This window comes from Morchella sextelata, assembly GCF_020137385.1.
Source record: "Morchella sextelata strain SCLS chromosome Unknown scls_10, whole genome shotgun sequence".
NCBI lineage: Eukaryota > Fungi > Ascomycota > Pezizomycetes > Pezizales > Morchellaceae > Morchella > Morchella sextelata.
Window position 1 is genome coordinate 1,046,771 of NW_025408625.1, and position 16,489 is coordinate 1,063,259.

Here is a 16,489-nt window from a genome sequence, read left to right on the forward strand (position 1 = left end):
TGGGCTCAACTCAAGGCCTAATTTCGAGTTGCAAACCGCACCTGAGAACTTCGAAGCCCTTCTCAATATACGCAGTTCGCCTCTCATTCTCTAAATCACATTCACTAGATTGATTAGCTAGTTGAGGCTTGCCATGTACCTATTTTTCACTTTAATAATTACCCAAAGCTTGTAGGAGGCACATAGACTGGGCGCCTCACTTCTAATGTCTGAGGATTAGTTGCGTCTGAATTCAAATTAGCATAATTATAGCTAATATATCCTATGCCTGGAACTATCGTGTAAGAGTCTTACTGTGGCCGGCCGTTCTAAAAGAGTAAAGAAAAGGCATGATCATGACTGTTTTCACCGAAAGCGTTGCAACTAGCTTTCATACAAATGGATCGGCAAGTACACAAAACTCCTTCTATGCATAGTAAAGGTAACTGCAGCAGTATTGATTTTAGAGTCTACATAGTTTAACAAAAATTAATTATATATTATGAACAATAGTGATAGGAGATATCAAGAGCTAAGCGTAAATCCCGTGATATCTTATTTATCTTGTATTCATGAGGGATCACTCGGTGTGATGTGTGATATGCTTCGAGTAATCGATGACTGGATGTTGTTAGCGTTGTCAATTCATTTATTATATGCAATTCGAAGGCTATGATATGTACAGTACATATATGTAGTTTAACCTCTTCCCTCTCTCTTCATCCCATACCTATAATTGCTACTAACTACATGTACATATATGTACTTATGTGAAATGAAAACATAATAAACAATTTAAACCGTCTCCGGCCACGGATCAGCCTTGATCAATACACAGTGCCGGCCATTACTTAATCATAACCACAGCTATTTGTAGAACAATTTCATTATAAATTTAGGCCCTATTCGGACGGACGTCAATATCATGGTATTAAACCCAAACAGGAAGCTTAAGGTGTACGAATCACCGTAGTATTTGAGTGTTCGGATGGCCCAAGTTATTGGTTTTGATACCATGAAAACCTCAGAAAAACCATGGTTTCAACAAATACTCCTTGAGATATATCTTCATATATATTTTCTCTACCTAATAATAGTATTGTAATCCTACCCTAATACTTTTATATTAGGATAGTTTTATCTCAGAGCATGTATACATAGCTTACATTTGGTCGTGATGCCATGCAACAGATCAATTTATATACCACGTCCGTCCAAACAGGGCCTTGATTCATTCGCCTCTCATTAGATTGCCCCATCCCTGGATCCCATCTATATGGCGATAACTCTCTTATATCTTTCTGTTCATCTCATCTTCCCTCTTGGCCCTGGAGTTCACTGCAGATCTTAGCTTGAGGATTTCAGGATGCCTGTGCTGGTCCACAGTAGTTTGGCTAGCTATGCTTGTATGTTCGGGGTCCACTTCTCTGGCTACGATATGATTGGAGGCATAGGGTGGATTAGAATATATCTTTTTAGCAAAATCGGTCTAACTTATATATTATATATATGTCTAGATCTTGATATAATTAGCCGCTCTTATATATATATGTATATGTATGTAGCCACATAAACCTTAAGGGTCTCTCGTGATAGCTGAGCGGATAAAGTTGGCAATGATAGGTTGGGCGGTTGAGTAGGCTGGATATATACATTATGTAGCACTTGATGTATGTACAGCCGCATTCGAAAAGTACTGGCACCCTACTATATTGAGTTGTTCATGAATTGTAGCCCACCAACAACCATAGCACTCGCGCATACTCAGCTTATTGACAGGTATGACCGAAATAGAGACATTGCAGCTCTCTGACAACGGTCTCGAATATGAGAATTGCAAAGCAGAAAGGACTGCCTCTTGAGTTTGGCCCGGAGGTGCTAAAACTTTTCGAATGCGACTGTACATGTAGCTACATGTACACACTAGTAACGCACCACACACATGTACATAAACTGTATACAATATTCAGAAGGATTAGCTTCCGGTATAGTGTTTATATTCGGATATTCATATCTCCGGGCTGTTTCAACTCTTATAAATACATATTAATTTATTATTTACGTACCACGGTTGATGGGCCGAGGCGAGGCGAGGGGTTTATATTTCGATGCCGCGTATAAGTTTGGTAAAGGAGTGATAAAAATCGTATCAATGTATTATACAATACCGCCCGAAGCCAAGGTTTGGCACCCTGTAATGATTACTATGTACCGGGTGTTGAGGGTAAGTGATCAGAATCTGATAAGTGAATGCTGCGGTGAATACGTGTATTTGTCTTATCAGATTCTGATCACTTTTCGCTACACCCTAGTACTTCTACGCTGCACTTAACGCCAGTATCGAGTTCTTGGAGTATATATACACGTAAACCTGATTTAATGTCCGGAGAGCTAACGCGTCCGAAGTACATACTTAAGGATACAGCGCCCTCAAACGACGTTCTTATATTATTAGGAAGCCTTTAATATAATCGGGGCTTTATTAGTCAAGAACTCTGTTGTGTCAATGATTAAGTTGCCTTTTTATATGATAAGTAATAGCGTTGAGCTTTGGATATCATGGCAAACTACTCGCTTGTCAACTATGTATTGCCCAACCAGCAAAACACACCAAAAATCGAGGTTTTCAACAACTCATAAAAAGTCCCATAGTTATACCAAAACTGCAACGACCAAGTATAGTATAATTTCGATTAGGGAGATTCATGCTTCAAATTCTTGGCCTAATTGAGATACTGGTAAAGGTGGAGAGGAAAGCAATAAAAGGACTTTTAAGACACCCTTCGCCTCGTTCTTTATGGATATGGCCTAAAAGTGGCCTGTAGAGTCTTTCAGGTGTCTAGATAAAAGATGCATAATTTCAGGGGAGATGGGAAAGCTCTCGAGATTCTATATGTTTTGCTGGTTGCGCAAAAACATACTTGATATGCGAGTACATTGAGGCGGGATATAATATTCATGATACGCAATACAGCTTCTGAAAGAGGTTCCACCACCTTCCCGATCAGAAAATCGCCAGCCAAACCTCAGTACTTGAAATACTCTTTCACTCGTATTTCTGGTTTTCATTCTAGTAACTGAGGTCCACTGACTCGCTAAATTGCAGCGGGAAAAGCAGTCAGGAAAAAGAGAAAATACACAAAACAGCAAAATATTCCAACGGTGTTCCCCAAACAAGCCATTCCTAACATCAAGCGCAAAGAAAATAAAGAAACCTAAGAATTGCAGATCATCTTTAAACTTACAAAAGTCCTGGAAGGGCTAGTTATGTTTAGCCGGCACAACACCAGCACTCAACACACTTGGTAGCGGTTCATCCCCAATGCTGTATAGCAGGTTGATAGCGGCAATAAGAACGAAGGTAATGACAATGCCAAACACCAAAAACATATTGAATGGAACACTGATATCCTTTTTCTGGCATGCAGCTCCTGCCCATGTAGTTGTTTTAACACCATCTTTGCGAACAGGTGGATTACATGAACAAGTCCAGCAAGAATTGGAACCCGCTTGAACGGCCTTAGCACAGGTACCACGACCAGAACAATTGGCAGTAGACGATTCACAGGCATCTTTTGTAGAATGGCAGCGCGCAATGAGGCCAGAACCAAGAATTTGTTTTGCTGAATTCGGCGTGGTGTCGAAGTTAGAGTCGAGACTGGAGCTAGAGCTTGGTGAGGGTTGGATGATGGAAAGAGGCTTCTCCTCCCGTTTAGCGTGTGAAGCGTCACTAGATTGGGGAAGGAGGAGAATAGTGCTTTTTATGGACGATGGAGTGTGTCGGAGCAGGTAACTATAGAGCGCCTCTGCTACCTTAGCCTCGGCGGATTTGGTACCCTTTGTAGCGATCAAGGCCTCCAACTGGGGAGCATGGCAGTAAGCCATTCCATCTTCGGGTAAGCCAGGAAGAACAACCTCCATAAACCTTCGGATCATAGTAAACTCGGCCAGAAATCTTGATTGAGAATCTTCAGTCGGGTCGAGAGTCGATGTAAGTTGCTGAAGGTCTTCAGGTAGTCTTGTTGGAAAACCATCTTTGTTGAGCACAGCTTCGAACTTTGCAAGTTCCTGTGCAAAAGAACAATGTGAGTTAATTACGCATAAAAAGATAATTAATGTGTTCATATTTTTACCTCTAGTTTGGGAATAGATACACACAGCCCGCCTGTAGAAATCTTCGAGAATGTATTTTTATGGAGCCCAGAAAGCTCGGCCTTTTCGGTAGCAAGGCATGAGAGTAGATTCGCGACGGATGAGGCTGTAGGTGTGTCCTCATTTGGGTTTGATGAGTCGTCAATAATAATGGTTGAAGATAGTTCAGGGTCCACTACACGACAAGATTGTCAGATATGATATAAGAATTGCCCTAAACCGCGCCGAAAGTCGTATATCTCGTTATGAATGTGTGATCGCGTACATTGATTGTCTATCATGCCTGCCAATGAAAGAATAAGGTTCCCTTTTCGTGAGCTTTCTATGAACATGCCCGTCGCCTCTCTTTCTTCCTCCTCAAAGAGAGACATATCTGGGTATGTCTTATGAACGTTTGTCCCTTGGAGGTTCAATTCATGGAATCTAGAGACACCTAGACGCTCCGCTAATAGGAGCCGTGTCTCTTGGGGTGACAGTTGGGCGGCGATGTTATTTAACTTGGAAGCAGCAAGGGTTACAAGGCTGGAAGCCGCGAGACCTGTAAGAAGCCACATTTTCATTGATGGTGGTAATATTAAGTCAATCAAAATCAGGCCCAGGGAGTAAAGTTGTTGAACAATCGTTATAGTATTGGTGATGTAGGGAATAGAACATCTTGGTGTTGAAGTTGCGGCTCCCTTAAGCAACACTGTACCCGCGTATACGCATACTCGGCGCACTCCTAATTACATTAGTGGGACTTGTGAACTCTGCGCGCCCTGGCGCTGCCTTGTAATAATTTCTTCCCCACCTTCTTCGCAATATCGCCACTCATTTCTTTCGACAGTCATCCCAACTGTATATTTTCCCTGGATTTGTGGGTTCAGGGAGGTCTCGTATTGATTTCTATCCGCGACTTCAAATCGCTCGTTGGGCACTTATTCCGGCGGCATACGCCGCTTCATCAAGCTCGTCATGTTCAGAAACCTTAGGAATTTCCTTTCCCGCTCTCGGATTCCATTCAGAATCTCCGCGCAGTCGGATAGATATAAGCTCTACCGGGTTCGGTTCATTCCCCAAGATAAGAGGTTTAACGGCCTCTTTCGGGGTTTACTACTCTTGAGTGGCTGTCATATTGCGGCAAACACCATATTGCAAACATTCGGTAGTGGATGGGAAGAACCGTTATTTATACCTATGGGATTTGTAGAGGAGGGACCTAGGAGGAGATATGAACTTACGGATCCCGAGCTTCAGGCGTTTTTAAAATTCAACAAAGATACAAAAAAGGCACTAGCTGCCAGAAGTAAGTGCCCACTTCCAGTTTTGGAGGTCGAGCTCTATGTTGAGTCAAGTTCTTTAGCCAGCTAACCCGAGATACAGCAAAGGTAATCGAAATCCTAGTGAAGAATCTTGAAGCCAATAATAGGTCCAAATTTGGAGGCGATGTGAAAGCCGAAGGATCGATACTATATTATCATTACCCGTGAGCCATACAGTCTCCTCCTACTTCCTCAAATTTGAACTTACACGAATCAATTGCTAGAGTTGGCCCACCCCCGGAATACATACGGAAAGGATTACTTATATCACCCGCAGAGCGAGATTCTTCGGACCAAAGCGAAGGGGCGTCACATCCCCTCCGCCTTTCAAATTTAAAATATGAATGGGTATCGCGCCCCGTTCCCCAAAACACAATGCACCGTCTCTCCACTACCCTTTACCCCTCATGGGTATTCAACTCTCTCTACCTTTCCGCACAGGCCACATTAGACTGGCTCCAAAATCTAAAAGCTAGTGGGAAAACAGTGGATTCAATGGGTGATTTGGTGGTAATGGGTACAACCACTGTCAAACAAAGCCTGGGTGTTACCCACAGGATTCTCCAGAGAACATTGAAACCGCCACCCCCACCGAGAGGCCATGTTGTGATCGATGGGATTGTGCAGATCTCCGGCAACAATTTGGTGGTGGGTATAGACATCATTGCTAGCTTTGACCCGGAGACCTTGGGGAGCTTGGTATTCCACAAGACGCATATTCGATATGTAGGGAAAAAAAGAAGGCAGTTAAAGCCTGTTACGCCGCAGATCCCACCGCAATTTCGCCCTGTTGGTGGAAAGACGACTCTAGTGGAGGATCCGAGTCCTAAGGAAACTGTTCAGGAGGCTATTCAATCCTCCGAAGAGATTCGGAGGAGAACGATTGAGCAACAACGGAACTTTATCGATAAACAGGTTGGGGGGGTGAAGACAGTTGATCAGAAGCGCGTTATCCAGGAACCCAAAGTTCAGGATAAAGGGCCTGAATCTGTGCCTGAAATAGGCGTAAAACCTATAGTACGAATGCTCAAGGGAAAACGCGGTGAATCAATCCCGGATGTACCACCGGGCGGGGGCGCAAGCGAAAGAGGAGACGACAAAAAACAGGAGACAGATGTTGACGATGCTACTTCATCAAAACCATAGTGCGAAGGAGGCGAAGAGTTGCGACTGATAGCATTAGATGACGATTTGTTTGGGTCAGCTACGTTTTCTGTAAAAAAGAGCAGATATCCACACAACGAGTCCCTGGCGCGAACTTTTTTTTTCTGCCGTGCAACTATAGGTTTTACTTTGATACCTTCTTCTACTATGGGCTTTGCAGTTCTCGTATATTATACAGAATGGTGTCCCTTCTTTCCTTCATCTATGGATGGGGTTCTCGGTTTCTATCGTTAATGTTCCTCAGATCTTCCTCCACTTCTTTTCATTACTACTTCTAGGGACTGTGCTTCATCTTTTCTGTTACTTTATATCTTTGTAATAAAGATAGGTGTAGATTCATATATGTGGACGTGTTTATGAGAAAACGAAGTGTTTGTAAATAGTAGCAATCCTTGAGTGATTGATGAATATCTTAGTTAAGCCTTTCCTAATCCCTCTTCGTGGATCGTGGCTTACATGTAGTTATTAAGGTCAATGACTTGGGTCCTGTTTCATTGCTTTGGATATTTCGTCCAATAACGAATATGTGCGCACGTAATACGGTATAATATTTACTAGCCTAACTAGAGTTAATGAATCGCAAATTCCTCCATAATATCAATTGCACCATGTTTGGTGCAGGTTAGAGCGACCCCGATTTAGTATATATTATATCTACTATATACTTGCTAGAAATCCCGCGATACTGCAGATAAATGTTCCTCACCATGACATTGTTCAAACTTCCATCCTGGCTTCCCAGCACTTTCGTGTGCCGAAACCTTGACATGTAATACAAACGCAATTGAAGAGAAAATAAAAGACATCCAAGTACAGCTGTACATTTTAACCCCCAACTCAGCGTAGACTTTAAGGTCAGGTGTTGATCCAAGCCAGAGCCAGAACTTTATGAATAATTGACTTGAAGTGATCGCTGAAATCAATGTGAAGCAAGCTGCACATAACGCAAAGACAGATGTCAAGATGTAATTGCGAGAAACCATGACAGAGAGCCAGTCTGAGCGGTGGTTATGATGTGTGGTCAGACTGATGGACTTTGCAATCTGGCGTATCTGACTGAGATCTTTAGAGACTTACCCATTACAAGAGACATAAGACTGAATACTCCCCCAAGAACAAAGCACACATACATACATTTGCTTGGTCGTTGTGCGTTTTTAAGGGCCTTAGCCATTCCCTTGGGTTCTGTAAATATCGGGCAGGATTGACGTATTAACGACACACCACGCTACTTTAACAACTTCTTCTCGAGCTTGGGAAGTCAAAAACTTGCCATATTTAGCAGGCACAGCCTTTTTTAACATACTCTCCACCGGGTTGAAATAGTGTGCGGGAGTCGGTGTTGAACAATATGTAATACCAATCTCATCGAATCCCTCGCAATAATTCCACAAACCAACCTGGTAAAAGTGCGGCATCTGGGCTGCATTGATATTCCCAATTCCATCCAGGAATACATCCTTATATAGCGGGTTGTGTTTCGGGAACGGAGAATTGGATTTGACCCTCATGAACCAGATATCGTCCAATACATTATTGACGTGTGTGCTCCCTAGGAGCACCATGACGAGCGAGCCAAGGGCAACGATGCTGCAGAATTCGGCTGCGACCGTCATTTGCTTTCTGCGCCGGATAGATTTTTCTTTGGCGATTCGTACGGCTCGATTAATCTCTTCCTCTTCTCCTGACTGGACTTGAGGGTACATATCGTAGTGATTCATAATTGTAGCTTGCGGTGCGGTGGTGGGCTGAGTTCTCAGAATTCTCGTGATCTGCCTCTTATCGCAAATATGCTTATGTGGAGATAGAGTGTAGATGGACCATGGGGCAGTGCATGTAATTGAAGTCGTGCACAATGCGGGGAGCTACCTAGACCCCCGTTCATTAATTTGGGGTTATGATTGAGTACGTTAGGTACGTGCATTTACCGAAGGCTCTAGGTATCATGGCACGCATGTGATCAAATTCGCCACGGACTCAGCGAGGCAGTACTGGTCATTCATTTGGTGCAATTGATTGTTTCTGTTTCCGAGGACATTAGTAGATACGTACTTATCCTTTCGTGTGTTTTCGACACTACTAGGCACTACAAGACGCTATCGGGTGCACTAAGCCCAAAATATGGTATGTATAACGAGAGTGGCCCTGTGAGGTCCAAAATCGCTAGTTGCCAGTAAGATGGCCAGGCCCCGAATGTCCTGTTATTGGGATAATATATTTTCTATTTTCTGACCGAATCATACTCCATGATTAGTGCCAAATCAGGCTCTTGAAAGTACCAAGTCAGACTCTATGAAGTACTAAATCAGTGTCGAAGTGCTGAATCGGAATCCATGAAGTAGTGGTATGCGGTAGTGAAGTACTGAATCAGAATCGATGAAGTATTATTCTGAAGGCTACGCGCTGGATACTCAAGGCTCCATGCCAATATGGGATCACATGATTCATAGAATCGTCAGCCAGCACTAAGTAGTCGCTGAATAATTATTGAACTAAACTTATATAGGAAACTTTATACAATTTTACAGGCGACCCCGGGCGCCCTCTAGAGCTCTTTCTCCCAAAGGAAGGAAGCCGATAAAAAAAGAAACCCCAGGTTAACCCTCGCAAATCCTATTTCGTAACTCTTTTAGTTTTTATAGTGCGAAACCTGGGGTCCAGTTTTCGCCAATTCTTTTAACCTCTTCAGTAAACCGTTTACTGGTTATCGGTTTCGCCTCATCGTTCTCGTAGAACGGATTACAAACGAGCTGGATGTACGCTGTCTGCAATGCTCGGAATACCTGTTTTATCAAATTAGCCCCGAAAAATCCCTTTCATACCAAGAATTTTTCTTGGAAAAGGTAACACACCGGTTTAAGCTCCCCATCCTTCATTGCTGGTGTTCCAGCTCCCCCGCCTCCCACATCTACCACGACAATAATCTTAACCCCCGTATTTGTCAACCATCCATATGCTGCAAGACCTTCGTCGACACTATAAAGCAGTCCGAAGTCGCTATCACCATTGCTCTTGAGTGGTAATCGAGCTTGGAATACATCGAGGGTTGCATGGGTAAGGAAATGATATTTGAGGGTATTTGAAGTCGCGGGGAAAGGTGAAAGATGGAGCGGTGAGTTCTAGGTAACGAGAGGGTTAGTGAGTATGAGGAGATAAGATAAACCAATGACAGCTGCATACGTTTTTTCCGATGATGGCAATACAGGCAATCCGTGTGGAAGACATGGTCAGTGGTTGTTTTGGAGAGCTTTCAATGTGAGCTAGCTTACTTGGAGTGAGGTTAGACGGATGCGGAAAAACGTTTTTCCGGCTCAGGGTAACATTGCGCTAACACACCTAGGTAATAGAGCGATTTGGCCAACGACTTCTGAACCTAAATATTTAATTCTTGGCGACAGTTTTTGGTGTGAAAATCCCGCCAAGACCTCAAAATTTGAGCTCAAAACTTGAAAAACAGGGATTGGCCAAATCGCTCTAATGCCGCAAAAATTGGAAATGCCTGCCCGGGCTTGATGATTGGGGGGCAGCTTAGTAGGGGGCAGGATATTCGAATTTTGAGACAACGATCCTCTAGTATGACCTTTTAGTGAGGCAAGTAGCGATTTTACACTCGGGTGACTAATGATGGGGGGGCAGCATATTCGGCAATTTTTGCGGTACATGTAGAGTACTATAGAGTATATTGTGCATGTAGCTACATATATGGTACTATACATATCATAGCATGCAAGTTTGAAAGGAACATCTGAATTACCGCGAGTGCATCACCAGGACAGTTCAGGCACTGCCTTACAAGATTGGGTTATCTCATTGGTTGTATCCCCGAGTTTAGTGTTATTACGTACGTGTGTGACTGAATCGTTATGGTAACTACAAGTACAGTCGTTTCTGGGTCAACGACGAACCTGGCTCGATGACGAATGGCTACTTTTTGCGCTGATAGTTAGTCAAGGCAAAGGGGTCGGCACGCTTTTGTTGGCTTTTGTTGGCTTCGATTGGCCTATTCGCCATCGAACCGGTTTCGTCGTTGACCTAGAAACGACTGTACCTCCCAATATGGCGCTATGATGTAGGTACTAGAGAAATTACACTCCGTTCGGCAACACCCCAATATCATGATATTCAGCCCAATATCGTGATATTGAGAAAATATGCTAGTAGTAGTGTTCTGGCAACCACAAAATATCAACTTTCTCAATCTGCTATCTGCCTAATATCACGATAAAAAATATTCTGCTCCAACCTAAATATTTGAAATAGCACCATTAGAATTAGCGGCTCAACCCACCAAGTACACCCTAACGTCCCAACTTGTGGTTGCAGCCGAACACGCCAATTGTAACCACAATATTCACAAATCACAAAAATCACATATTTGCTTGTAATCTTTTCAGGTTTCAACCTCGCCATATTCATATAGTAGTTTTGCCGAACGAAGTGTTAGAGTATATCACTTATTGTAGTTAAGCAGGTACATACATGTATATTCATCTATATGTGTAAGGGCCCGTTCGGTTGCTATATTATTGCTAGAACACTACCACAAGATACAATATAGCGAAAAAATTTCAATATCGTGATAAAGGATCGAATATCATGATATTGTGTTGTCACCGAACGGGCCCTTACTATCTTACAACATTGTGATTTCCAAACAGCACATTTGCCGAACGGGCCCTTAGTGTAAGCCGAGTATCGAGTGATGAGCCATGATACAAAGAGATTGATCGCCCCAACTTTGCATTTTTTCTCTTTTTTTTCACGGTTCTCGTAATTTAATTTGATGCATAATACCAAAGGCCATCAATAGGTAAAATTACTATATGCAATCCCAGAAACGCACCGTAACGCTTCGACCCCAAAAGACAAAGGAAGGGGAATGTTTCTACTACAGGGTAAGAAATTATGCGTTGAAAGCATGTTGTAAAGAAAATAAACACCAGATAAATGCGTTTGATTTTGACCCTCCCCCCCCTCTTTTTCCCCAAACCCCACTTGCGCCATCTCAAACGAGCGAGAAGGCGAAGTGTTTCACCAGGGAATCCACAGCGCAAAGCTAAAAAATTTACAGATAGAGAGAACCTGCGTTTACGATATCTAATGCACGGTTAGTCATTACTCCACACTGTTGAGAGAGAGCGAGTGCATACCTCTCTTAACTTTTTCAAGCGATTGATCAAACTTCTCTTCCAATTCAGTGCTGCCCATAACTTTCGCCGCTAGGCTCATCTGCCTCAGTAATTCCTCTAGGCGCCTAAACATGCGAATTAAGCTTCCTTCGTATACATCTGTCATTTTACAGATAGAAGCGAACGAGGCTCCTTTCGACCAGGTATAAACAACTTCCATCAATTGTGGTTTGAACTTTTGAACATATTCGTCCTCCGAGACTGGGAGTTTGCTCTCTGCTGAGATCTTAGCAATGAGTCGGGCTTGCGACTGTAGCTCTTGAAACGGTTTTGCGAGGTCATCTTGGAGTTTCGCATCAGTTTTGCTGTTTTCTTCAAAGACAAAGCAACTTAAGAGAGCTGCAATTTGCTCAGGTGTAAGCTCGTTAAAAGTGCGGTTAAAGAGAAGTTCAGCAAGGAGGAGCTCATCTCCTGTACTAATCTCACAAGCGACCCTCGCTTTCATCTGAATGACATCGTCTCCGGCGATGAATCCAAGACGTCTCAATACACGCTTACGGTACTTTAATTCGTCTAGTTGCATGATTGAGTGGGCGATCGTGATCTTTTTCTTTGTCGCTCTGATCTTGTCTTGAATTTCAACCTTCAAGCTGTAGCGGTTATAAAGATCCTCAAGGCGTGGAGAGTTGTGCAAAGGATTCCCCAGTAACCGCGATTCGAGAACTTCGATTTTCTAAATTTAAGATCAGATATGGGATCGGAATATCATGATGGGAGATTACATACTCGAAGAAGATTCTTGAAAGACTCATCTGTGATACCCATATTCTCAATAGGATCAAGCACAGATATACCATCGCCAAAACGTCTCTTCACTTCATCGATGTTCTTTCTTGCAGTATTCCGCTGGTCTTGTGACTTCATGTCCTTGGGGAGAAAAATACGGATACCTGCAATTCCTTCGAGGCAGGAAAGTAACACAGGAACAACCTCCATCTTCCCACTTTCACCAGGTCCAGGGGGCTTGACGCCGGGAGGGAGATCTAAGCCTGGTCGGGCAGATGTTGGTGCATCAGCTGCGAGGCATAGTAGGACATCAACGACATAAGATTCTTGAGGTGGATAATCTTCGGTTTGAGACTATGCAGAGTATCATTATGATTAGAGACGGTGACAAATTTGTAAAGATTGACTATTTACCTTGCCACGGATCCTCTTGGAATAATTAACCACAGCACCCCATCCAAAGTCATGGTTTTGGTATTTGACCTTGACTAATCTCCCAGGCTGCATGAATTGCAGGCAGTAATTAGGGTGGTTGATAACGTCACGCATGTCTTTAGCATATGTATCGAGCTTTTGTCGTAGATCGTAATACTCTCGTACAACGCTCTCATCCTCGATAATCATGTTTAATTTCTCATTTTCAAGATCGCCAAGTTCTAAAATGAGCAGATGATTAGAGTCTCTATATTTATGAAGATGGCACTGGGGACCTACCCTTTTCTAAGCCCGAAACACCGGCGGTATTTTGGAACTGAAAAAAACATTTCTCCAACATATACTCAGGTGAGATGCCCTCGACTCTCATCAGGTTCAGGATCATATTGTATCCAAGGTAGAAGGCTGAGTTGAGGCGATCCTGTTCTCCTTTGACAATTTCGCGGGCAACATGAGGTTCCATTTTCTCATCAATCATAAGAATAACAATACCACGATCATCAAGTCCGCGACGACCGGCACGGCCCGACATTTGAACAAACTCTGAAGGAGACACCCATCTCTGCTCTTTCCCATCGAACTTGCGTACACTCGTAAAGACTACCGTCTTTGCAGGCATGTTCAATCCAATGGAAAAGGTTTCGGTGGCAAACAGCACCTTGATAAGCCCTTCTTGAAAGAGAATCTCAATGACCTCTTTCAATATGGGAAGCAATCCGGAATGATGTATACCAATACCACGGCGGAGAAGTGGTAAAATGTGTTGAATCTGTGGAAGACCCCGATCCTCCTCCGATAATGAACTAATTGCGTTTCCGAACACTTTACCAACCATGTCTTTTTCGGCTTCGTCGTTGAAGGCAAGTTGGCTCATCTGGAGCGCCAGGCTTTCGCACTCTCGTTTACTGAAGGAAAAGACGATAACTGGGTTATAATTCTTGACCATAATCATCTTAACAATTTTGTAGATATCTGAGGGGCCGCCTTTAATGGTGTCAGAAAGATTCTCTCGGTGATAGGGGGTATAATCATACTCTTGTTCCCTCCGGTTTTCGTTGCCCATTTTTTCTTCCCGTGACCCCTACGACCATTGATATCTGCCGGATCATCACCTTGTTTGTCCGCTAACGAACCCATAGCTTTTTGGAAATTGTCTTCTCGGAATACACCCTTCTCATCGACCACAAGGTGAATACCATCCGCGCCTGCCGGGAAGAAATAGTTTTGTAATGGCGTGGGTCTGAAGTCTGTATAGACAACATGACACGGCTGATTATGTGTCTTGCAGATCCATTCGGCGAATTGCATGGCATTTGGAATGGTAGCAGACAAAAACACATAGCGAACCTTGTCTGGTAAGAGAATAATTGTTTCCTCCCAAACAACACCACGAGCTACGATAGGTTAACAACCGGTCAAATATAGAAATTTAAGTAATTACTCACCTTTATCTCTCATATAATGGATTTCGTCGAAAATGACCCATTGAACCTCTCTCATCACTTCAGAACCCCTGTATAACATCGACCGCAAAATCTATATAAGATTTAGAAAAATACCCGAGGACTATACGGATACCGTTGTAAACATGACATACCTCAGTTGTCATCACAAGACATGTTGCCGAAGGATTTATGGTAGTATCACCAGTCATCAATCCAACATCACCAAACTCTGCAGAAAATTCTCGGTATTTTTGGTTACTGAGCGCTTTTATAGGACTAGTGTAGATGACTCTTTGGTTCTCTCGTAAACTCTGCGCAATGGCATATTCTGCAACGACTGTCTTTCCCGCACTCGTATGTGCACTGACCAAAACACTTTCTCCACGCTCAATCGCCGCTACAGAGGTTTTCTGGAATGGATCCAATTCGAACTCATATTTCCGGGCTGGAGGATCAACAAATTTGTGATTCTCAATAGGTAAATACTTGTAGTCTGTTGGTAATGAGACTTGGTGTCGGACCTGATGTGGGATGATGATAGACTGCCCCTCGATCTCTTGAGAGCCCAATCCGCTGGAGGCTGGTACTTCCCTCACCGACTCGATTTCGAAGGCGTCAGTTGTAATAGGATCTCCTTCTCGTCGCTGCCTTTTCGCTGCCGCACCACTTCCATTTTCTGTGTCTACTAGCATGGGTTCCGTTACTGATCCTGCATCAGAATCATCTTTCTCCGGCGGTCGTGCACTTCCATTGGCGTATCTCTTTTTAAAACGATCTTTTCTAGGTTTTTTGAGGAGGTCTGCAGAATCATTGTCGAAAACGTCAAATAGTTCGTCACCGCCAAACATGACTACGAAGTGGCAGTGATATGAATGGTGAATGGAAAAGAAAGAATTTGTGGTGCAGAGAGAGAGCTTAGAAGTTATCGAAAACACAAAGCGTTGAAGGGTAGGCGGCGGCTTTGGGAATATGTACGGGTACACGCTAGGGTGCTCTTTTTTCTCCTTCTTGGCGCTGTGCTAAGAAGAAGCTCTGGGAGGGTCACTTATCGCTTGCGATCCTAACAGATGAAAACCGGGGGGAACGGCAGGTCACAGATGACAAACGGGGTCTGAGAAAGACTAGCTTTTTGGAAGATCACAGATTCACGTTTTGAGTGGCTGTGAGTGGTTACTACCCACCTCACTTCCACAGCCGCATGAAGGTTTGCTGCCCGCGCACAGACCTCTTAGTTCAGTGAAAATCGGGCTTTCGGTTATCGGAGTTCGGTATTACACGCTGCGTGGGGGCAGTTTATATCACGTTAAACAAATTGACGTCCGACAAGTCGAACCACCCTCACTCCCTCGTGGATTGTATCAGTCAGTCGATCAATCCTCTTTTCCACCACCTTCTCTCGTCAGAACTGCTTACTGCATATCTCCTCTCAACTGTAAGTGAGTATTGCCAGTTTACTTCTCTGTGATTTTATGCACTTAAGTGCTCTTGTCCATCGGTTCATCGATCATGCTGTTCCTGTCTGTGGCTAACCCCGCTGACCGTCAATTGGGTGCTTTAGATCAATCACTTCACAAAGTACGTGTGCACGAACCCCCCCATGACGACTCCCTGCAACACATCCCTTCCTGCCATTTTCTCGATTGCTTACCTGTACTGGACTCTTAAACTTTTTAGATGATTTCTAGAATTGCTTTCCGCGCTGCCTCCCAGGCACCTCTGATCGCCCGCCGCGGCCTGCACGCCACCCCAGCTCGTATGGGGGGTTACCATTACCCCGAGGGCCCCAGGAGTAACCTGCCCTTTAACCCACTGACCCGCTTTTTCTGGTTGAGATACCTTTCGTACTGCAGTTAGTCACCTTAATTGCTCGATGATCGATCTTTGCAGTGCTGATACATTTGTAGTTGTTGGCTTCGGGTTTCCCTTTGGAGTTGCTGTCTGGCAAACCACCAAGAACCAATAGATTTGGCCGCCGGTGTCTAGATGCAATATATCCAATTTGTATTAGGTACTCGCTAGGCTGCGGGTCAAATGCAAGAAAACACTTTCTTTATCACATACATGTTGGGAATTGCATAGTAGAGTAGAATCGAGTCGT

The 16,489-nt window shown here is 43.6% G+C and overlaps 5 protein-coding genes across 5 annotated transcripts; 1 reads left to right on the forward strand and 4 right to left on the reverse strand.

The window, feature by feature from the left end:
• Window positions 1-3,240: 3,240 nt before the first annotated feature.
• Window positions 3,241-4,691, reverse strand: H6S33_001256 (uncharacterized protein; the record flags this gene model as incomplete). The annotated part of the gene is made up of 3 exons (XM_044832614.1): window positions 3,241-4,047; window positions 4,113-4,306; window positions 4,397-4,691. 3 exons carry the CDS (start codon window positions 4,689-4,691, stop codon window positions 3,241-3,243), a joined length of 1,296 nt encoding a protein of 431 aa, XP_044694223.1.
• Window positions 4,692-5,307: 616 nt separating this feature from the next.
• On the forward strand, window positions 5,308-6,578 carry H6S33_001257 (uncharacterized protein; the record flags this gene model as incomplete). The annotated part of the gene is made up of 3 exons (XM_044832615.1): window positions 5,308-5,416; window positions 5,494-5,596; window positions 5,657-6,578. The coding sequence occupies 3 exons, from the start codon at window positions 5,308-5,310 to the stop codon at window positions 6,576-6,578; spliced, it is 1,134 nt and encodes a 377-aa protein (XP_044694224.1).
• A 1,026-nt stretch (window positions 6,579-7,604) lies between these two features.
• Window positions 7,605-8,317, reverse strand: H6S33_001258 (uncharacterized protein; the record flags this gene model as incomplete). The annotated part of the gene is made up of 3 exons (XM_044832616.1): window positions 7,605-7,648; window positions 7,731-7,781; window positions 7,870-8,317. The coding sequence occupies 3 exons, from the start codon at window positions 8,315-8,317 to the stop codon at window positions 7,605-7,607; spliced, it is 543 nt and encodes a 180-aa protein (XP_044694225.1).
• Window positions 8,318-9,232: 915 nt separating this feature from the next.
• H6S33_001259 (uncharacterized protein) lies at window positions 9,233-9,821 on the reverse strand (the record flags this gene model as incomplete). Its single annotated transcript, XM_044832617.1, has 3 exons — window positions 9,233-9,379; window positions 9,449-9,715; window positions 9,777-9,821. 3 exons carry the CDS (start codon window positions 9,819-9,821, stop codon window positions 9,233-9,235), a joined length of 459 nt encoding a protein of 152 aa, XP_044694226.1.
• A 1,840-nt stretch (window positions 9,822-11,661) lies between these two features.
• H6S33_001260 (uncharacterized protein) lies at window positions 11,662-15,239 on the reverse strand (the record flags this gene model as incomplete). The annotated part of the gene is made up of 8 exons (XM_044832618.1): window positions 11,662-11,693; window positions 11,747-12,458; window positions 12,512-12,865; window positions 12,926-13,167; window positions 13,226-13,930; window positions 13,981-14,340; window positions 14,392-14,482; window positions 14,544-15,239. The coding sequence occupies 8 exons, from the start codon at window positions 15,237-15,239 to the stop codon at window positions 11,662-11,664; spliced, it is 3,192 nt and encodes a 1,063-aa protein (XP_044694227.1).
• Window positions 15,240-16,489: the final 1,250 nt, after the last annotated feature.